The 16,311-nt window shown below is 44.1% G+C and overlaps 1 protein-coding gene across 3 annotated transcripts in view; it reads left to right on the top strand.

The window, feature by feature from the left end:
* Window positions 1-13,798, top strand: part of LOC138663280 (oocyte zinc finger protein XlCOF6-like) — a 33,816-nt gene extending 20,018 nt beyond the window's left edge. For all 3 annotated transcript variants that reach the window (XM_069749454.1, XM_069749452.1, XM_069749453.1), the window contains exon 7: window positions 11,915-13,798. In XM_069749454.1, the coding sequence (XP_069605555.1) occupies window positions 11,915-13,374 (1,460 nt within the window). In that variant the 3' untranslated portion in view covers window positions 13,375-13,798. The remainder of the gene's footprint in view (window positions 1-11,914) is intronic.
* The last annotated feature ends 2,513 nt before the right edge of the window (window positions 13,799-16,311 follow it).

Genomic DNA, 16,311 nt, shown 5'->3' with positions numbered 1-16,311 from the left:
TTTTTTTAGCCCCCAGTTTTGTATTTTCCTGAGGGTAACAGGAGAAATTGGACCCCAAAATTTGTTGCCCAATTTGTCCTGAGTGCGATGATACACCATATGTGGGGGGAACCACTGTTTGGGCACATGGGAGGGCTCAGAAGGGAAGGAGCTCCATTTGGAATGAGGACTTAGATGGAATGGTCTGCAGGTGTCACATTGCATTTGCAGAGCCTCTAATGTACCTAAACAGTAGAAACCTCCCACAAGTGACCCCATATTGGAAACTAGACCCCCTAAGGAACTCATCTAGATGTGTTGTGATAGCTTTGAACCCCCAAGTGTTTCACTACAGTTTGTAACGCAGAGCCGTGAAAATTAAAAAAAAAAATCTTTCCCCCCAAAATTATTTTTTAGCCCCCAGTTTTGTATTTTCCCAAGGGTAAGAGGAGAAATTCGACCCCAAAAGTTGTTGTCCAATTTGTCCTGAGTACGCTGATACCCCGTATGTTGGGGGAAACCACCGTTTGAGCGCATGGCAGAGCTCGGAAGGGAAGGAGCGCCATTTGGAATGCAGACTTGGATGGAATGGTCTGCAGACGTCACATTGCGTTTGCAGAACCCCTAATGTACCTAAACAGTAGAAACCCCCCACAAGTGACCCCATATTGGAAACTAGACCCCCCAGGGAACTAATCTAGATGTGTTGTGAGAACTTTGAACCCCCAAGTGTTTCACTACAGTTTATAACGCAGAGCCGTGAAAATAAAAAATCTTTTTTTTTCCCACAAAAAATATGTTTTAGCCCCGAGTTTTGTATTTTCCCAAGGGTAACAGGAGAAATTGGACCCCAAAAGTTGTTGTCCTATTTGTCCTGAGTACGCTGATACCCCATATGTTGGGGTAAACCCCTATTTGGGCACACGGGAGAGCTCGGAAGGGAAGAAGCACTGTTTTACTTTTTCAACGCAGAATTGGCTGGAATTGAGATCGGACGCCATGTCGCGTTTGGAGAGCCCCTGATGTGCCTAAACAGTGGAAACCCCACAATTATAACTGAAACCCTAATCCAAACACATCCCTAACCCTAATCGCAACAGTAACCCTAACCACACCTCTAACCCTGACACACCCCTAACCCTAATCCCAACCCTATTCCCAACCGTAAATGTAATCTAAACCCTAACTGTAACTTTAGCCCCAACCCAAACTGTAGCCCTAGCCCTAACCCTAGCCCTAACCCTAATCCTAACCCTAGCCCTAACCCTAGCCCTAACCCTAGCCCTAACTCTAACCCTAGCTCTAATGGGAAAATGGAAATAAATACATTTTTTTTAATTTTTCCCTAACTAAGGGGGTGATGAAGGGGGGTTTGATTTACTTTTATAGCGGGTTTTTTAGCGGATTTTTATGATTGGCAGCCGTCACACACTGAAAGACGCTTTTTATTGCAAAAAATATTTTTTGCGTTCCCACATTTTGAGAGCTATAATTTTTCTATATTTTGGTCCACAGAGTCATGTGAGGTCTTGTTTTTTGCGGGACGAGTTGACGTTTTTATTGGTAACATTTTCGGGCACGTGACATTTTTTGATCGCTTTTTATTCCGATTTTTGTGAGGCAGAATGACCAAAAACCAGCTATTCATGAATTTCTTTTGGGGGAGGCGTTTATACCGTTCCGCGTTTGGTAAAATTGATAAAGCAGTTTTATTCTTCGGGTCAGTACGATTACAGCGACACCTCATTTATATCATTTTTTTATGTTTTGGCGCTTTTATACGATAAAAACTATTTTATAGAAAAAATAATTATTTTGGCATCACTTTATTCTCAGGACTATAACTTTTTTATTTTTTTGCTGATGATGCTGTATGGTGGCTCGTTTTTTGCGGGACAAGATGACGTTTTCAGCGGTACCATGGTTATTTATATCTGTCTTTTTGATCGCGTGTTATTCCACTTTTTGTTCGGCGGTATGATAATAAAGCGTTTTTTGCCTCGTTTTTTTTTTTTCTTACGGTGTTTACTGAAGGGGTTAACTAGTGGGCCAGTTTTATAGGTCGGGCCGTTACGGACGCGGCGATACTAAATATGTGTACTTTTATTGTTTTGTTTTTTTTTATTTAGATAAAGAAATGTATTTATGGGAATAATATATATTTTTTTTTTTTCATTATTTAGGAATATTTTTTTTTATTTTTTTTTTACACATTTGAAATTTTTTTATTTTTCTACTTTGTCCCAGGGGGGGACATCACAGATCAGTGATCTGACAGTTTGCACAGCACTCTGTCAGATCACTGATCTGACATGCAGCGCTGCAGCCTTCACAGTGCCTGCTCTAAGCAGGCTCTGTGAAGCCACCTCCCTCCCTGCAGGACCCGGATCCGCGGCCATCTTGGATCCGGGGCTGGAGGGAGCAGGGAGGGAGGTGAGACCCTCGCAGCAACGCGATCACATCGCGTTGCTGCGGGGGGCTCAGGGAAGCCCGCAGGGAGCCCCCTCCCTGCGGGAAGCTTCCCTGTACCGCCGGCACATCGCGATCATCTTTGATCGCGGTGTGCCGGGGGTTAATATGCCGGGGGCGGTCCGTGACCGCTCCTGGCACATAGTGCCGGATGTCAGCTGCGATAGGCAGCTGACACCCGGCCGCGATCGGCGGCGCTCCCCCCGTGAGCGCCGCCGATCGCGCTGGACGTACTATCCCGTCCATGGTCATAGGGGCCCACCCCACATGGACGGGATAGTACGTCCGATGTCAGAAAGGGGTTAATATATTCAGTTGAAGCTCCTTCAGCTTTCCTATCTGGAATGTATCAGCTGTTCAGTTTCTGCCACCTCCCTCTACTATGTATGCTCACCTCTGGCACTAAAGGTACCGTCACACTAGACGATATCGCTAGCGATCCGTGACGTTGCAGCGTCCTCGCTAGCGATATTGTCCAGTGTGACAGGCAGCAGCGATCAGGCCCCTGCTGTGCTGTCGCTGGTCGGGGAAGAAAGTCCAGAACTTTATTTCGTCGCTCTGCTTCTCTGGTCTGGCTGTGAGCACAGCGGCCGGAAAGCAGAGCGGTGACGTCACCGCTCTGCTTTCCGGCTGCCCAGCGCTCACAGCCAGACCAGAGAAGCAGAGCGCCGAGGACAGACAGCGGTAGGTAAGTATGTAGCGTTTGTTTTTTTACTTTTAGGATGGTATCCAGGGTAAACATCGGGTTACTAAGCGCGGCCCTGCGCTTAGTTACCCGATGTTTACCCTGGTTACCGGGGACCTCGGGATCGTTGGTCGCTGGAGAGCGGTCTGTGTGACAGCTCTCCAGCGACCAAACAGCGACGCTGCAGCGATCCGGATCGTTGTCGGTATCGCTGCAGCGTCGCTAAGTGTGACGGTACCTTTAGGAGTGTCAGTGTTAGCTTTTACTACCTGGGGTGGAGTTGCAGATGTGGTTGGAGTTGGCATTTGGAGATTTGATCAGAAGATCGTTGCTTGTAGTTTTCTTTGCGTGCACATCCCCCATCTTCTCCTATTTGGTTTCTCCTTTCTTTATATAGGGGACATGTCATCAGTTTTGGCCGATATAAGTTATGACCATCACCTTTCAGGGTGTATATAGAGCCCAACCCAACCTGTAAGAGCAGAAAAATAACTTTTATTGTGCTCACCTGTGCGGCGGTCCGGTCTGAGGGGTGTTGCTTTTCTTGGTCTGGCGCCTCTCATCTTCATGTGATACCGTCCTCCTGCTTGCTTTGTGTCGTGCTCCTGTGCATGCTTACTTTTCTGCTCTGTTGAGGGCAGAGCAAAGTAGTGCAGTGTCCAGGTGCTGGGAAAGGTCAAAGAGCTCTGATGCCTGCGAACTGGAGTACTTTGTTCTCCCTCAACAGGGCAAAGAAGTACGCATGAGCATGATGCCGAGGAGATTGTGTGGATGACGCAGGGCCGCGTCCTCCACAAGAAGCAAGAAGGAGGATGGCATCACATGAAGATGGGAGGCGCCGAACTAAGACCAGTGACACCCCTCGGACCAGACCATCCCGCAGAGGAGTATAATAAGTTATTTTTATTCTCTTTCAGGTCAGGTTGGAGGCAGATATCAGTATCATAAAATGCTGCATATCATCCCTGAAAGATGGTGGCCGTAACTTATATCAACCAAAACTGATGACAGGTTTCCGTTAGCTGTTCTATGTTCCCTTCTGTTGTTTTGTGAGTGTATTTTATGCAAAAATTATGCTGGCAAAAATTAAGAGACCACTGCAAAATGTTCAGTTTGTCTGATTTTTCTCTTTATAGGTATATTTTTGAGTAAAATGTAAATTGTTCTTTTAGTCTATAAACTTCTTACAACATATCTCCGAATTTCCAAGCAATAAATTTTGTATTTTTTTTCTGACAAAGAAAAATGGTCAAAATTAAAAACAAACAGTGCTTTCAGACCTCAAGTAATGCAAAGAAAACAAGTTCATAATCATTTCGAAACAACAATACTAATGTTTTAACTCGGGAAGAGTTCAGAAATCAATATATTGTGGAATAACCATGATTTTTAATCACGGCTTTCATGCGTCTTGGCATGCTTTCCACCAGTCTTTCACACTGCTTCTGGCGCAAGAATTTAAGCAGTTCTTCTTTGTTTGATGGCTTGTGACTATCTATCATCCTCTTGATTACATTCCAGAGGTTTTCAATGGGGTTCAGGTCTGGAGATTGGGATGCCTATGACAGGGTTTTGATGTGATTGTCTCTTAATTTTTGCCAAAGCTGTATGACTGTTATTTTCATTTATCCCTGTCCATTTACCCCTTGGTTGTCTGGTTAGTGCATTCCTATACACTTCAGTTTCCACCCTCCCTGTGGGATAGAAGGTGCACAAGCGGTTAATTTAGGTGCTTAGTAAGGTACGTGATCTTGGCATCTCCACCTTCTGGAGTAATGACAGACTAGGGTGCACCTAGTTCTAGTGACCTGGTTAGCACCCACAGTTCCTAGGAATTGCTTGACATTATTTTTCCACTGACAGATGATGAACCTGAATGGGGACCTGTTTTTTGAGATGGATAGAAGTTTATATTAGTATTTTTTCCCTCTCCCATGATAGCACCATCTGAGAGAGGGTATCTGCCCACCAGGACAGGAAACCTACTGAATAAAAAGGTGATACCTCTCCTCTGCATCAGTTCGGTGTCCTGTCCTCATGGGAGCCTACAGAAGCAAGTGGTACACTTAATCTAGAAGGGTGTCCGGGAATTCAGGATGCCATCCGCGGGTGAGGTAACACCAACCAGGAGGTTGGCGCAGCGCCATGCAGGAGGAGACCTCTTGGGTAAATGTCGCCTGCCTGCACGAGTCTCGGGTCTGCGCATGCTGAGGATTATAGGAGCGTCCCACCGATGTGCGGCGAGACGCGCTTCTGGGCTGCGCATGGCAGGGAGCGCTGGGGGAGGCGGCATGGTCTGAAGCTGAGTGCGTCGGAAAGCGGGTCGCCCGGGTCAATGCACATGTTGGATGCAGGAAGAGGTCCGGCGCCTCCCACTGACGTACCGTGCCGGGGACGTCACTTCCGGGTATGCGCATAGGAGGGGATCCAGTGTGTCCCGCTGACATAGCGCGCCGGAGATGTCAGCGGCCATCCGAGTCTGCACATGTACAGAGCTTGGGAATCCCCTGTGCACAGCGCGCCAGCTTGAAAACGGCAATAGACAGAGGAGGCAGGTCCAACCAATATTTAAAGGGGACTGCCCAGGAATATGATGGCATTTCCTGCAGCTTCCAAGCATAGAGGAGCCACATCAGCAGTGTCACCCGACGCCTCCGCAGCAGCAGCAGCCACCACCAATACCACCATCTTCTCTACTGCAAGCAACACAGGAGCCCCTCCAGTGCCGTCAGCAGCATAGAGGGCGCAATAGCAGTTGAACAGGCAGCAGGACCAGCCTGAAGAGTAAGACAGGTCATGAGCCCACTGCCAGGGGAACACCTTCTTCGCAACCAGCTCAACCTCCGTCTCCGGTACCGTAGATTGATCAGCTGGATGGTGAGTGTTCCACATGAATGTACATTATACTAAAACAGCCCCCTTCTCTTTATTTCCTTTATAAGGAATACCCCTGAAGCGCACTTCCAAACAAAATAATAGTGAATGTGGCCTGGGCAAGGTAGATCTACCTAGCTCTTGTCATAAGAGGCTTTGCCCGGGGTGTATTTAGCAGACAATCTCAGATTAGACACCTGGGTTTTTAATGGATCTTAAGTCCATCATCAGATCAGAGGTCCAGGAGTTCTTAAAGGACCAGATGGGGCAAAAAGGGAAGCCAGAGACACTGTATTCAAGAGTCTGAGGGATCAGTGCAGCTTGGGGAGAGTTCGGACCTGGATTCATCCTCCACTTCCTCTGAGGAGGAAGATACAGGGGATAGGCCCTTCTTCCCAGCAGAAGATACTGACAAACTGGTTAGAGCCATAAGGTCGACTTTGGGCATCTCGGATCCTAAGTCAACCAAGTGAGTTCAGGACATTATGTTTGGGGGCTTGGGTCAGAGGAAGAGACATTCTTTTCCAGTTAATGAGAACGTCAAAATGCTCATCAACAAGGAATGGAAGAAGCCAGAGAGGAAAGGGCCATTACCATCTTCTTGAAAAAGAGATACCCTTTTGAAGAAGAGGAGGCAGTCTTATGGGAGAAAAACCCAAAAATTGACGTTGCGGTGGTTAAATCAGCTAAGAAATCAACATTGCCCTTTGAAGATCTGGGGAGGCTAAGAGATCCTTTAGACAAAAAGGCCGAGACCTTCCTAAAGCAGGCATGGGAGTATTCGGTAGGTACATTAAATGCGGCAATAGCAGCAACCGGCACGGCAAGATCATTGAGAGTGTGGCTACAGCAGCTAAATGACCGTCTGAGAGACAATACCCCAAAGGTAGAGATCCTGGCAGATCTTCCTCTGTTGCAGGAAGCAGCTTCCTTTCTAGCCGATTCCTTGGCGGACTCAGATTAGCAGCAAGATCAGCAAACCTCTCTAACACTGCTCGTAGAGCTCTATGGCTCAAAAGCTCACCAAAGGTTTCATGTTTGGGGGGTTCCTCGTCAAGGAACCGAAAATCCTCCAAGTGATGGGCCGTCCAAGGTGGGAGGAAGGCTGTCCCACTTCTGAACTGCCTGGGAGAAGATCTCGGCCAATGTCTGGGTGCTCAGTATACTAAAATCAGGACTGAAACTAGAGTTTGCATATATCCCCAGGCACAGCTTCAGGATCTCATCCCCCAGATCCTGGAAGGAACAACAGGCCCTGGAAACAGAGGTGCTGCTCTTTCTCCAAAAGAGGGGGCTAGTGGAGGTGCCCATTCAGGAGCAGGGGAGGGGATTTTATTTTCCCCTGTTTCTGATAAAGAAACCAGACCTGTCATACAGGACTCATCAATCTGAGAGGCCGTAACAGATTACTGGTCTACAGACCATTCAAGATGGAGTCCATAAAGTCAGCAATCAAGATCTTATTCCTGGGCTGTTATATTGTTAATTCTGTCACACTAGGGTGCGACCCATCTTAATTGTCTGTGGTCAAATTGGTTCTCTAGGAGAGAAAGTACGTGCACGGAGGAAAGAATCACAGAACACAGTGGATCGTGTCTCAAATGGTTCTCGCCCTGGTTTAATGGTTGTAGATTGCCTCCTTTTATAGGAGTAAAGCACATTACATCATTGGGTTTTTCCAACTTAACACTTATCAGAAAACTCTTTTGATCTTTACATGTTCTATGTTATTATCTTTATTACTATAGTATCATTATTCTAATGATTATTACTTTTAATCTATTCCTGTACCATTATCGCCCTAATGGCGCCTTTTGGGTCAAGCTGACATCTGTCTCTGCACGTATTCTACTTATCTTTGGTTTATTGGCGATCGATTCACCTTCGTGCAGATACATTTACTCTAGATAAGGGTAGGGGATTTACACAGCCTTTCTTAAAGTCCATCTGGATACTGGGTGTATCCTGGTACATCCTGGTACAGAGTGATCAACAGAATTTAGTCTTATAATAGAGAATCAGAAAACCTTAAAGCTACATGAATCTAATATATATATATTCAGCAAAGCGTCCATATAAGTTTGATTTCAGTATATCTTCATATGCCATATAGTCTCTCCATAACAATATGAGTGTCTTAGCCCTAAAAGATGCATATTACCATGTCCCCATTCACCAGGTAGACCAGCAATTCCTAAGAGTACATAGTGAAAAAGTCCAGCACCAAAAGACAGCCAACAATAGGAAAAATGGCAAAAATAGCAGAGGTCCCAGACACCGGTTTACGCGTTTCAGGGACAAATATTCCCCTTAGTCATAATTCATTGTTATACCAGTGAGTCAGGATTTTATAATGGCCAAGGATTCAATTAAAAACCCTGCCCCCTCACGTTTCAAATTTTTTACACCCACAAACATTAAAAATCTTTTACCAGTACAAAAATACAAACTTAAAACCAATGAATATCATGCATTCAAAAGGTCAGTGAACAATATTAATTATAGAATAGAATTCCTAAGAGTAGTGGTGTATGTAAGAGGACAACTCAGATATTTTCCTTAAAGAGCTCTACCGTTCGGTCAGTCCATGGCCCCAAGAAACTTCACCAAGATTATTTTGGAGGTGACACCATACTTACGAGAAAAGAATGTTCTGGTAGGGCCATATCTGGACAATTTTTTAGTGATTGGCAGGACAGAAAGCAAATGCAGTGCTCAGCTAAATTACATCCAAAACGCTATGTTCTGTCTTGGCTGGATGATAAATATAGAAAAGTCGATGCTGCAGAAAAGCCATGTCTCTTCTAGGATCAATAACTTAATTTATTCCAGCAGTACCGTTGGCCCAATGTCATTCCAGGGCTTTGCAGCAGGATATCCTAAAAGGGTAAAAAAGGCTGAATGGTCATTGGGAAGGGAGGGTTACACTTTCCCAGGAAGCAGTAGACTCTATGGTCTGGTGGCTGGATCCAGGGAATCTATCGTGCGGGGTCCCAGGGTACCTCCCAATATCAGATGTGATAGTGATGGACGCAAGCGCGGAAGGATGGGGTGTGCATCTCAGAGACCATATAATGCAAGAAATCTGGTCAGAGACAAGCAGACAGTTCCTCAAATAACAGGGATCTACTAGCGATAAAAAAATGCAGTAATAGAGTTCTGTAACGGGGTCTACTGTGCTGTAGTACCTCTTTCAGCACCCCCTGTGTTTCAGGAGGTCCACTCTGCTTTTGCTGGATTCTGAATGAAGGACGCTGGCTGGAATTCCTTGATTACGCGAGAGCATATAAAAGCTGACTGCTACTCCACGTATTTCCAGTCTAAAAGAACACACTTTATTCACAGCACACAGAATATATAACACAGATACACAGGGCAGGCCAATAGAAAAAACAGGCCAGACATATATTACAATAGCCGCAGGGGGACGGAGCCTGCTGGTATTTACTGTGGGAATTACAAAGGTGGGGGAGGTCAGAAGGAGAATATCTTGTCCCCTCTGCCCAGGGATGCAGCCTGTGGACTGATGCATTTCACGTGGAACCTATTATACATAATATATACTGCATAACATATTCTTGGTGCTGGGGGTTCTGTAACAAGTTCCTTCCCCGTTTAGAAGGGAGCCATGTTCAAATATTGTCGGACAATCGAATATCTGTAGCCTATATCAATCACCAAGGGGGCAAAAGATCACGGCCCCTAATGCAGCTAACTCAGGAGATTCTCCCTTGGGATTTCCATCTGGCCTACGTATTTCCCCAATCATGTTGATCCCGGCAGTGCTGATGAAGATTCGGGAGGATACGGCGGATGTCATCCTCATTGCTCCCTTCTGACCCAAGAGACCATGGTTCTCTTGGATGAGGAAAATGTCCTTGGAAGATCTCTAGGTTCTCCTGGATGGTCCAGGTCTCCTCAGGCAGGGCCCATTGTTACACCCACAGAAGTCATGTCTTCATTTGACGGCCTGGATTTTGAGAAGATGCTGCTAATACAGAGGGGATTTTCTCAGGCCTTGGTAGCTATTTTATTGCAGAGTAGAAAGCCTATAACAACTAGGATTTATGGTACAATATGGGAAATATTTTGGGCTTTCTCAGGGCAGTCTGTTGGGGGTACGGTCCCAATCAGGGATATCCTAGAATTCCTTCAGAGGGGTATGGAGATGGCCCTGGCCACAGCATCCTTAAGGTGCAGGTATCTGCCTTAGGAGCCCTTTATATTTATAATCTGGTGGCAGACAGGTGGGTGGTCAGGTTCATTAAAGCATGCCGGAGTTCTAAACTGGTGCCAGCCCCAAAGATGCCTCCGTGGGAGTAGAACTTGGTCCTGGAAGCCTTAACAAAATTCCCCTTTGAACCCATACATGAGGTGCCAGATAAGATACTAGAACTAAAAACAGTAATTCTAGTAGCCCTAACATTGGCACATAGGGTTAGTGATTTGCAGGCCCTATCCATTAATCATCCTTTCATGCAGGTGTTAGAAGATAGGGTAGTGTTGAGGCCAGATCCAGTCTATCTCCCCAAGTTGGTCTCCAAGTTTCATAGGAGTCAGGAGGGAGTTCTTCCCTCCTTCTATAGTGAACCAAAGACTTCAGAAGAACACAGGCTTCACAAATTAGACATCAGGAGGTCCTTGATACAGTACCTAGACAGAACTAGGCAATGTAGAAAGGATGAGACCTTATTTGTATCATTCCAGGAAAACTGGAAGGGGTGTAGTGTCACAAGGGGGACCATAGCTAGATGGATAAGGAACAGCATTAGATTAGCCTACACTTCTAGCAGTAGACCAGTTCCTGGAGATCTGAAAGCCCATTCCACCAGGGATGTGGTGACCTCCTGGGCTGAGAGAGTGGAGATGTCCATCGACGAAATATGTAAGACGACCACATGGTCTTCTACCTTCTACAGACACTATTGTCTCAAACTGTCCTCCTCTGTTGACCAGTTCTTCGGGAGGAAGGTATTGCAAGCGGTGATCCCTCCCTAGTGTGCTTTAATCTATATAAATCTCTCACGTAGTGCTGTCATGGGAGAAGGGAAAAAATCAAAGTTACCTACCATTAATGGGATTTTACAGGGCCCACGACAGCACCATTATATTCCCTCCCCTGCTTTTTCACTTGTGGTGTGCACTATTAAGGGCGTTAAGAGAAATGTATTTGGTGATGGTTATACATACTAACTGTCTGGATGTCTTTTCGTGCCCTGAAACCAATCTGATATGGAGGAGAGGTACCGCCTTTTTATTCAGTAGGTTTCCTGTCTTGGTGGGTGTACCCTCTCTAATGTGCTGTCATGGGCGCTATAAAATCCCGTTAACGGTAAGTAGCTTAGATTTTTCACCTTCATAACATTGTTTGGTGACTCTTTATTCCATATTTTGGAGGCAGAATGGAGAAACAGTTGAACGCCATGCTCCACTGGGTCATGCTATGCATTTTTCTATTATAGTGCAGCACATGTGAGTTTTAAGAATAGACAAAACCCCAACATATTTGCTCCTTTTTGCACTGTGTCTCTTCATGAAACACATGGATACCAATTTTGTGACATATTGTATTAACTGAGATGCATATATGATTGATTACCACTTCTGTCGCTGTATAAATTGACCCCCTTTATTCCAGATTTTTAACTGTATGTTTTGTTATGATATATTTACCGGTAATAAAGATTAAAATATTTGTTTATTATTTTTATTATTGTTTGATTATTTTTATTGATAATTTGGGTAGTTTAATTTATGTTGGTGTACAGTTTTCTATTAGACTGTTATCTGGCATTGTCTTTTTTTACGCAACTTGTCATTTTTATGGACAATTTAAGTAGAAATGTTAAAAAAAAAAATCTAGGGTATTTTATCCAAAATAATAATAATTGGTTTTATTTTTGGCAGATAACTGTACCACAAGATCAGAGGGACAGCTGACAACTTCAATATTTAAATCAGATAATCTTGAGATCACACAGGATACAATTGAAGTGAATGCCATTGCTCCAGATATACCATCATCTCTTTACAGCAAAGATCTCTCATCTTATCGGTTGAGACAGGTCCTGTCTTCTGATTCATTACCGACTAGTAAGGAAAATCAAAGTCACAAAATAAGCATTAAAAAACAAAATGCTCTTAAAGCAAAGAATCCATTTTCAGGTTTACAATATGGCAATAGTCTTCGTCTCAAAAATTATTTTCTTAAGTATCAAAAAATTCACAGAGCAGAGAATGGATTTTCTTGTTCCAAGTGTGGGAAATGTTTTAATCAGAAATCAAATCTTGTCAGTCACCAGAGATATCACACAAGGGAGAAGCCATATTCATGTTCAGAATGTGGGAAATGTTTTATTTATAAATCATTTTTGGTTAATCACCAAATAATTCACACAGGTGAGAAACCTTTTTCATGTTCAGAGTGTGGGAAATGTTTTAACCGGAAAGCACATCTTGAAAGCCACTACAGAACCCACACAGGGGAGAAGCCTTTTTCATGCTCAGAATGTCTGAAGCGTTTTAGCAAGAAATCAGATTTGGTTAAGCATCAGAGAACTCACACAGGGGAGAAGCCTTTTTTATGTTCAGAATGTGGGAAATATTTTAAACTAAAAGGACATCTTGTTGAACACCAAAGAACTCACACAGGAGAGAAGCCTTTTTCATGTTCAGAATGTGGGAAATGTTTTAACCGGAAATCGAATCTTGAAAGCCACCAGAGAACCCACATGGAAGAGAAGCCTTTTTCATGTTCAGAATGTGGAAAATGTTTTAAGCAGAAATCAGATTTTGTTAAGCATCAGAGAACCCACACAGCGGAGAAGCCTTTTTCATGTTCAGAATGTGGGAAATGTTTTAACCGAAAAGTGAATCTTGAAATCCACCACAGAACTCACACAGGGGAGAAGCCTTTTTCATGTTCAGAATGTCTGAAGCGTTTTAACCATAAATCAGATTTGGTTAAGCATCGGAGAATCCACACAGGGGAGAGGCCTTTTTTATGTTCAGAATGTGGGAAATATTTTAAACTAAAAGGACATCTTGTTGAACACCAAAGAACTCACACAGGAGAGAAGCCTTTTTCATGTTCAGAATGTGGGAAATGTTTTAACCGGAAAGCACATCTTGAAAGTCACCACAGAACCCACACAGGGGAGAAGCCTTTTTCATGCTCAGAATGTCTGAAGTGTTTTAGCAAGAAATCATATTTGGTTAAGCATCGGAGAACCCACACAGGGGAGAAGCCTTTTTCATGCTCAGAATGTCTGAAGTGTTTTAACAAGAAATCAGATTTGGTTATGCATCGGAGAACCCACACAGGGAGAGGCCTTTATGTTCAGAATGTGGGAAATATTTTAAACTGAAAGGAAATCTTGTTAATCACCAAAGAACTCACACAGAAGAGAAGCATTTTTCATCTTCAGAATTTGGAAAAATTTTTAACCAGAAATCAGATTTTGTTAAGCACCAAAGAACTCACACAGGGGAGAAGCCTTTTCATGTTCAGAATGTGGGAAAGGTTTTAACCAGAAATCGCATTTTAATAGAAATCAGATATGCCACACAGGTGAGAAGCTTTTTTTCATGTGCAGAATGTGAGATATGTTTTGCAGAAAAATCAGTGCTTATTAAACATCAGAGAACCCACACAAGAGAAGCCTGTTTCATGTACAGAATGTGGAAAATATTTTGTGAAGAAATCATCTCTTCTTAGCCACCAGAGAAGTCAAACCTTTTTCATGTTCTTAATATGGGAAATGTGTTACAAATAAATCAACTTTAAATAAACATCAGAGAAGCCTTTTTCATGTTCAGAATGTTGAACATTTTTTAACCAAAAATTTTATCTTTGAAAAGGGGTTGTCCACTAGTAGGACATATTTTTATCATACCTCATGTTTGGCATTGTTAGAAAAAACACTCATACTCACCTTCCGAGCCAGTGCCTTTCCAGTGGTGTCAGCAATCGCTTTCCCGGGATTCATGAGAGGTTGTTGCATCACACAAGCCCTGCACCTAGTCAGCACCAGCTTCACTGTCCCTGCCTTCTGATATATGCTTTCTGACTTCCTCTTATTATTCGATGTGTGCAGATGTGGGGATAGTAATGCCAGCGCTGATTGGGCAGGCATGAGAGGTTTGAGTAAGGCTGGGTTCACATTAGCGTATGTGTGCGAAGCGTATCCCTGCGTACCGATCCGCATGCATCTTGCGTACATATTTTTAACATTCTGTATGAAGGGACATGCGTTCGCATGTGGATGTGTACGCATCCGTCGTTTCAAGGTGTGTGGTAAACGCACCATGTTGCATTTTTCGAGACATCAATTTAGTGCATAGATAATAAGTGACTGGCACACTCCGGACGAGTTGTGATGCAAAATTGGGGTTTATTATACATACAGTAACACAAACGTTTTGGTCGTAACTGGACCTTCATCAGTGTGCTAGATGACTAGTATGTTGAAGGAGCCCCAATAGTTGAAACTAAATTGCATCAGAAAAAAGCCTGGAGCTATATGAAATTCAGGTGATAGTATCGGTCCATGGACACAGGGGAATATGGCCCAGATGGTGCTATCAGAAAAGAAGCCTGAAGGTATATAGATCCCAGCAGGTGAGAACAATCTGCAGATGCAGGGTGGTGTATCACAGGTAGCGCCCCCAGTAGAAATGAAACCACGCGGAGTCGCCGCTGCTGTGGGCTAAGAGGGAGGTATGCGCTGTCAGCCTGATGAGTGGAGAGAGCACGCGGTGACAGTGATTCTCTTCAGTTTGTGTCCAATGGATACATGAGAAGACAATCATGACGCAATGATGTCAACAAGCCAGTGTTTTATATCAGTATTTGTAAACCAAAACAAGGAGTGGAACAATTAGAGGTAAATTATGATATTAACATAATAACTAGCACCTCTGCCTTTATCACCCACTCCTGGTTTTGGATTACAAAAACTGATATTAAATACAGATCAAATACTGCCAGTTTTAGGACAACCTTGGTTTGGAGAGGAAAAAGATAGGAGAGATGGTCAACACAACCAAAACTAAAGTTTATTAATGAGAAATATTATCATTGTAGAAAATTACTGGTACAGATATAATTACAACAGGACATTTACACAACAACACACGTCCAATATCTGAATCAAAAAAGGCAGCAAATTGGTCCCGCATGTGACCAACGGCTGCAGTTGACCGCAGCGGGTGATGCTGGAAATCGGGCAGTGGGTGTGCAACTGGTTCATCTAGTTCAATGTTGGGTCGCTCCTTAGTCATTATGTAATTGTGGAAAACCACACAGGCTTTGACCACCTCGTCGACTGTTTCCACTTTTAGATTTATGGCTGATGCAAGAATGCGCCATTTAGCAACCAGAATGCCAAAGGTACACTCTACTGTTCTTCGGGCCCTGGTCAGTCTGTAGTTAAAGATCCTTCTAGTGTGGTTCAAGTCCTGATTGGAATAGGGCTTCAGTAGGTTTTCACACATCTGGAAGGCCTCATCCCCAACCATAACAAATGGCATCGGTGGACCTTGAGTGTTGGGGAGAGGTTGTGGTGGTGGAAAATTGAAATTGTTGCCATACACACGGCGGCCCATATCCGAGTTCTTGAAAGTCTGGGAATCGTTGCCACGGCCAAAAGCTCCAATGTCCATGGCGATGAAGCGACAGTTCGCATCGGCTATTGCCATGAGCACCACATAAAAATATTTTTTGTAATTGAAGTACTCTGATCCTGTCCTGGCTGGTTTGATAATGCGAATGTGCTTTCCATCCACCGCTCCTAAACAGTTGGGGAAATCACACATTCCACAATTTTTCCGCAATTTCAAGCCACATGTCCAAGGTGGGTAGGGGTATAAACTCATCCCGGAGTACATTCCACAAAGCCCGGCAGGTGTCCGTAACTATTCCGGACAGGGTGGATATTCCAAGCCGGTATTGGAAGTGGAGGGATGATAAGCTCTCTCCGGTGGCCAGAAATCTGGAAGAAAAACACAAAAAAAATTACAATCTATTCTTTTTATGGTGTCGTTACGATAAAAAAGAAAGGAAAATACATGTCATTGGTTTAGATTTTGAACGTACCTTAATGTAACCAGCAGACGTTCCTCGGGTGGAATCGCTCTACGGAGCTGGGTGTCCTGTCGCCGTATGGCTTCTTGGACACGAGAAATGAAATCCCAGAACGAGTCTTGCAACATTCGTGTGTATTCCTGGAATTTCTCCGGGTTGGCATTAAGCTCGGCATAGAGCGTGTGATAGGCTCCACGGCTCTCACGTAGTTCGATAATGG

This window comes from Ranitomeya imitator, chromosome 2 (assembly GCF_032444005.1).
Source record: "Ranitomeya imitator isolate aRanImi1 chromosome 2, aRanImi1.pri, whole genome shotgun sequence".
In the NCBI taxonomy this organism is placed as follows: domain Eukaryota; kingdom Metazoa; phylum Chordata; class Amphibia; order Anura; family Dendrobatidae; genus Ranitomeya; species Ranitomeya imitator.
The sequence above is the reverse complement of the archived record's forward strand: the minus strand, read 5'-3'. Positions and strand labels throughout refer to the sequence as shown.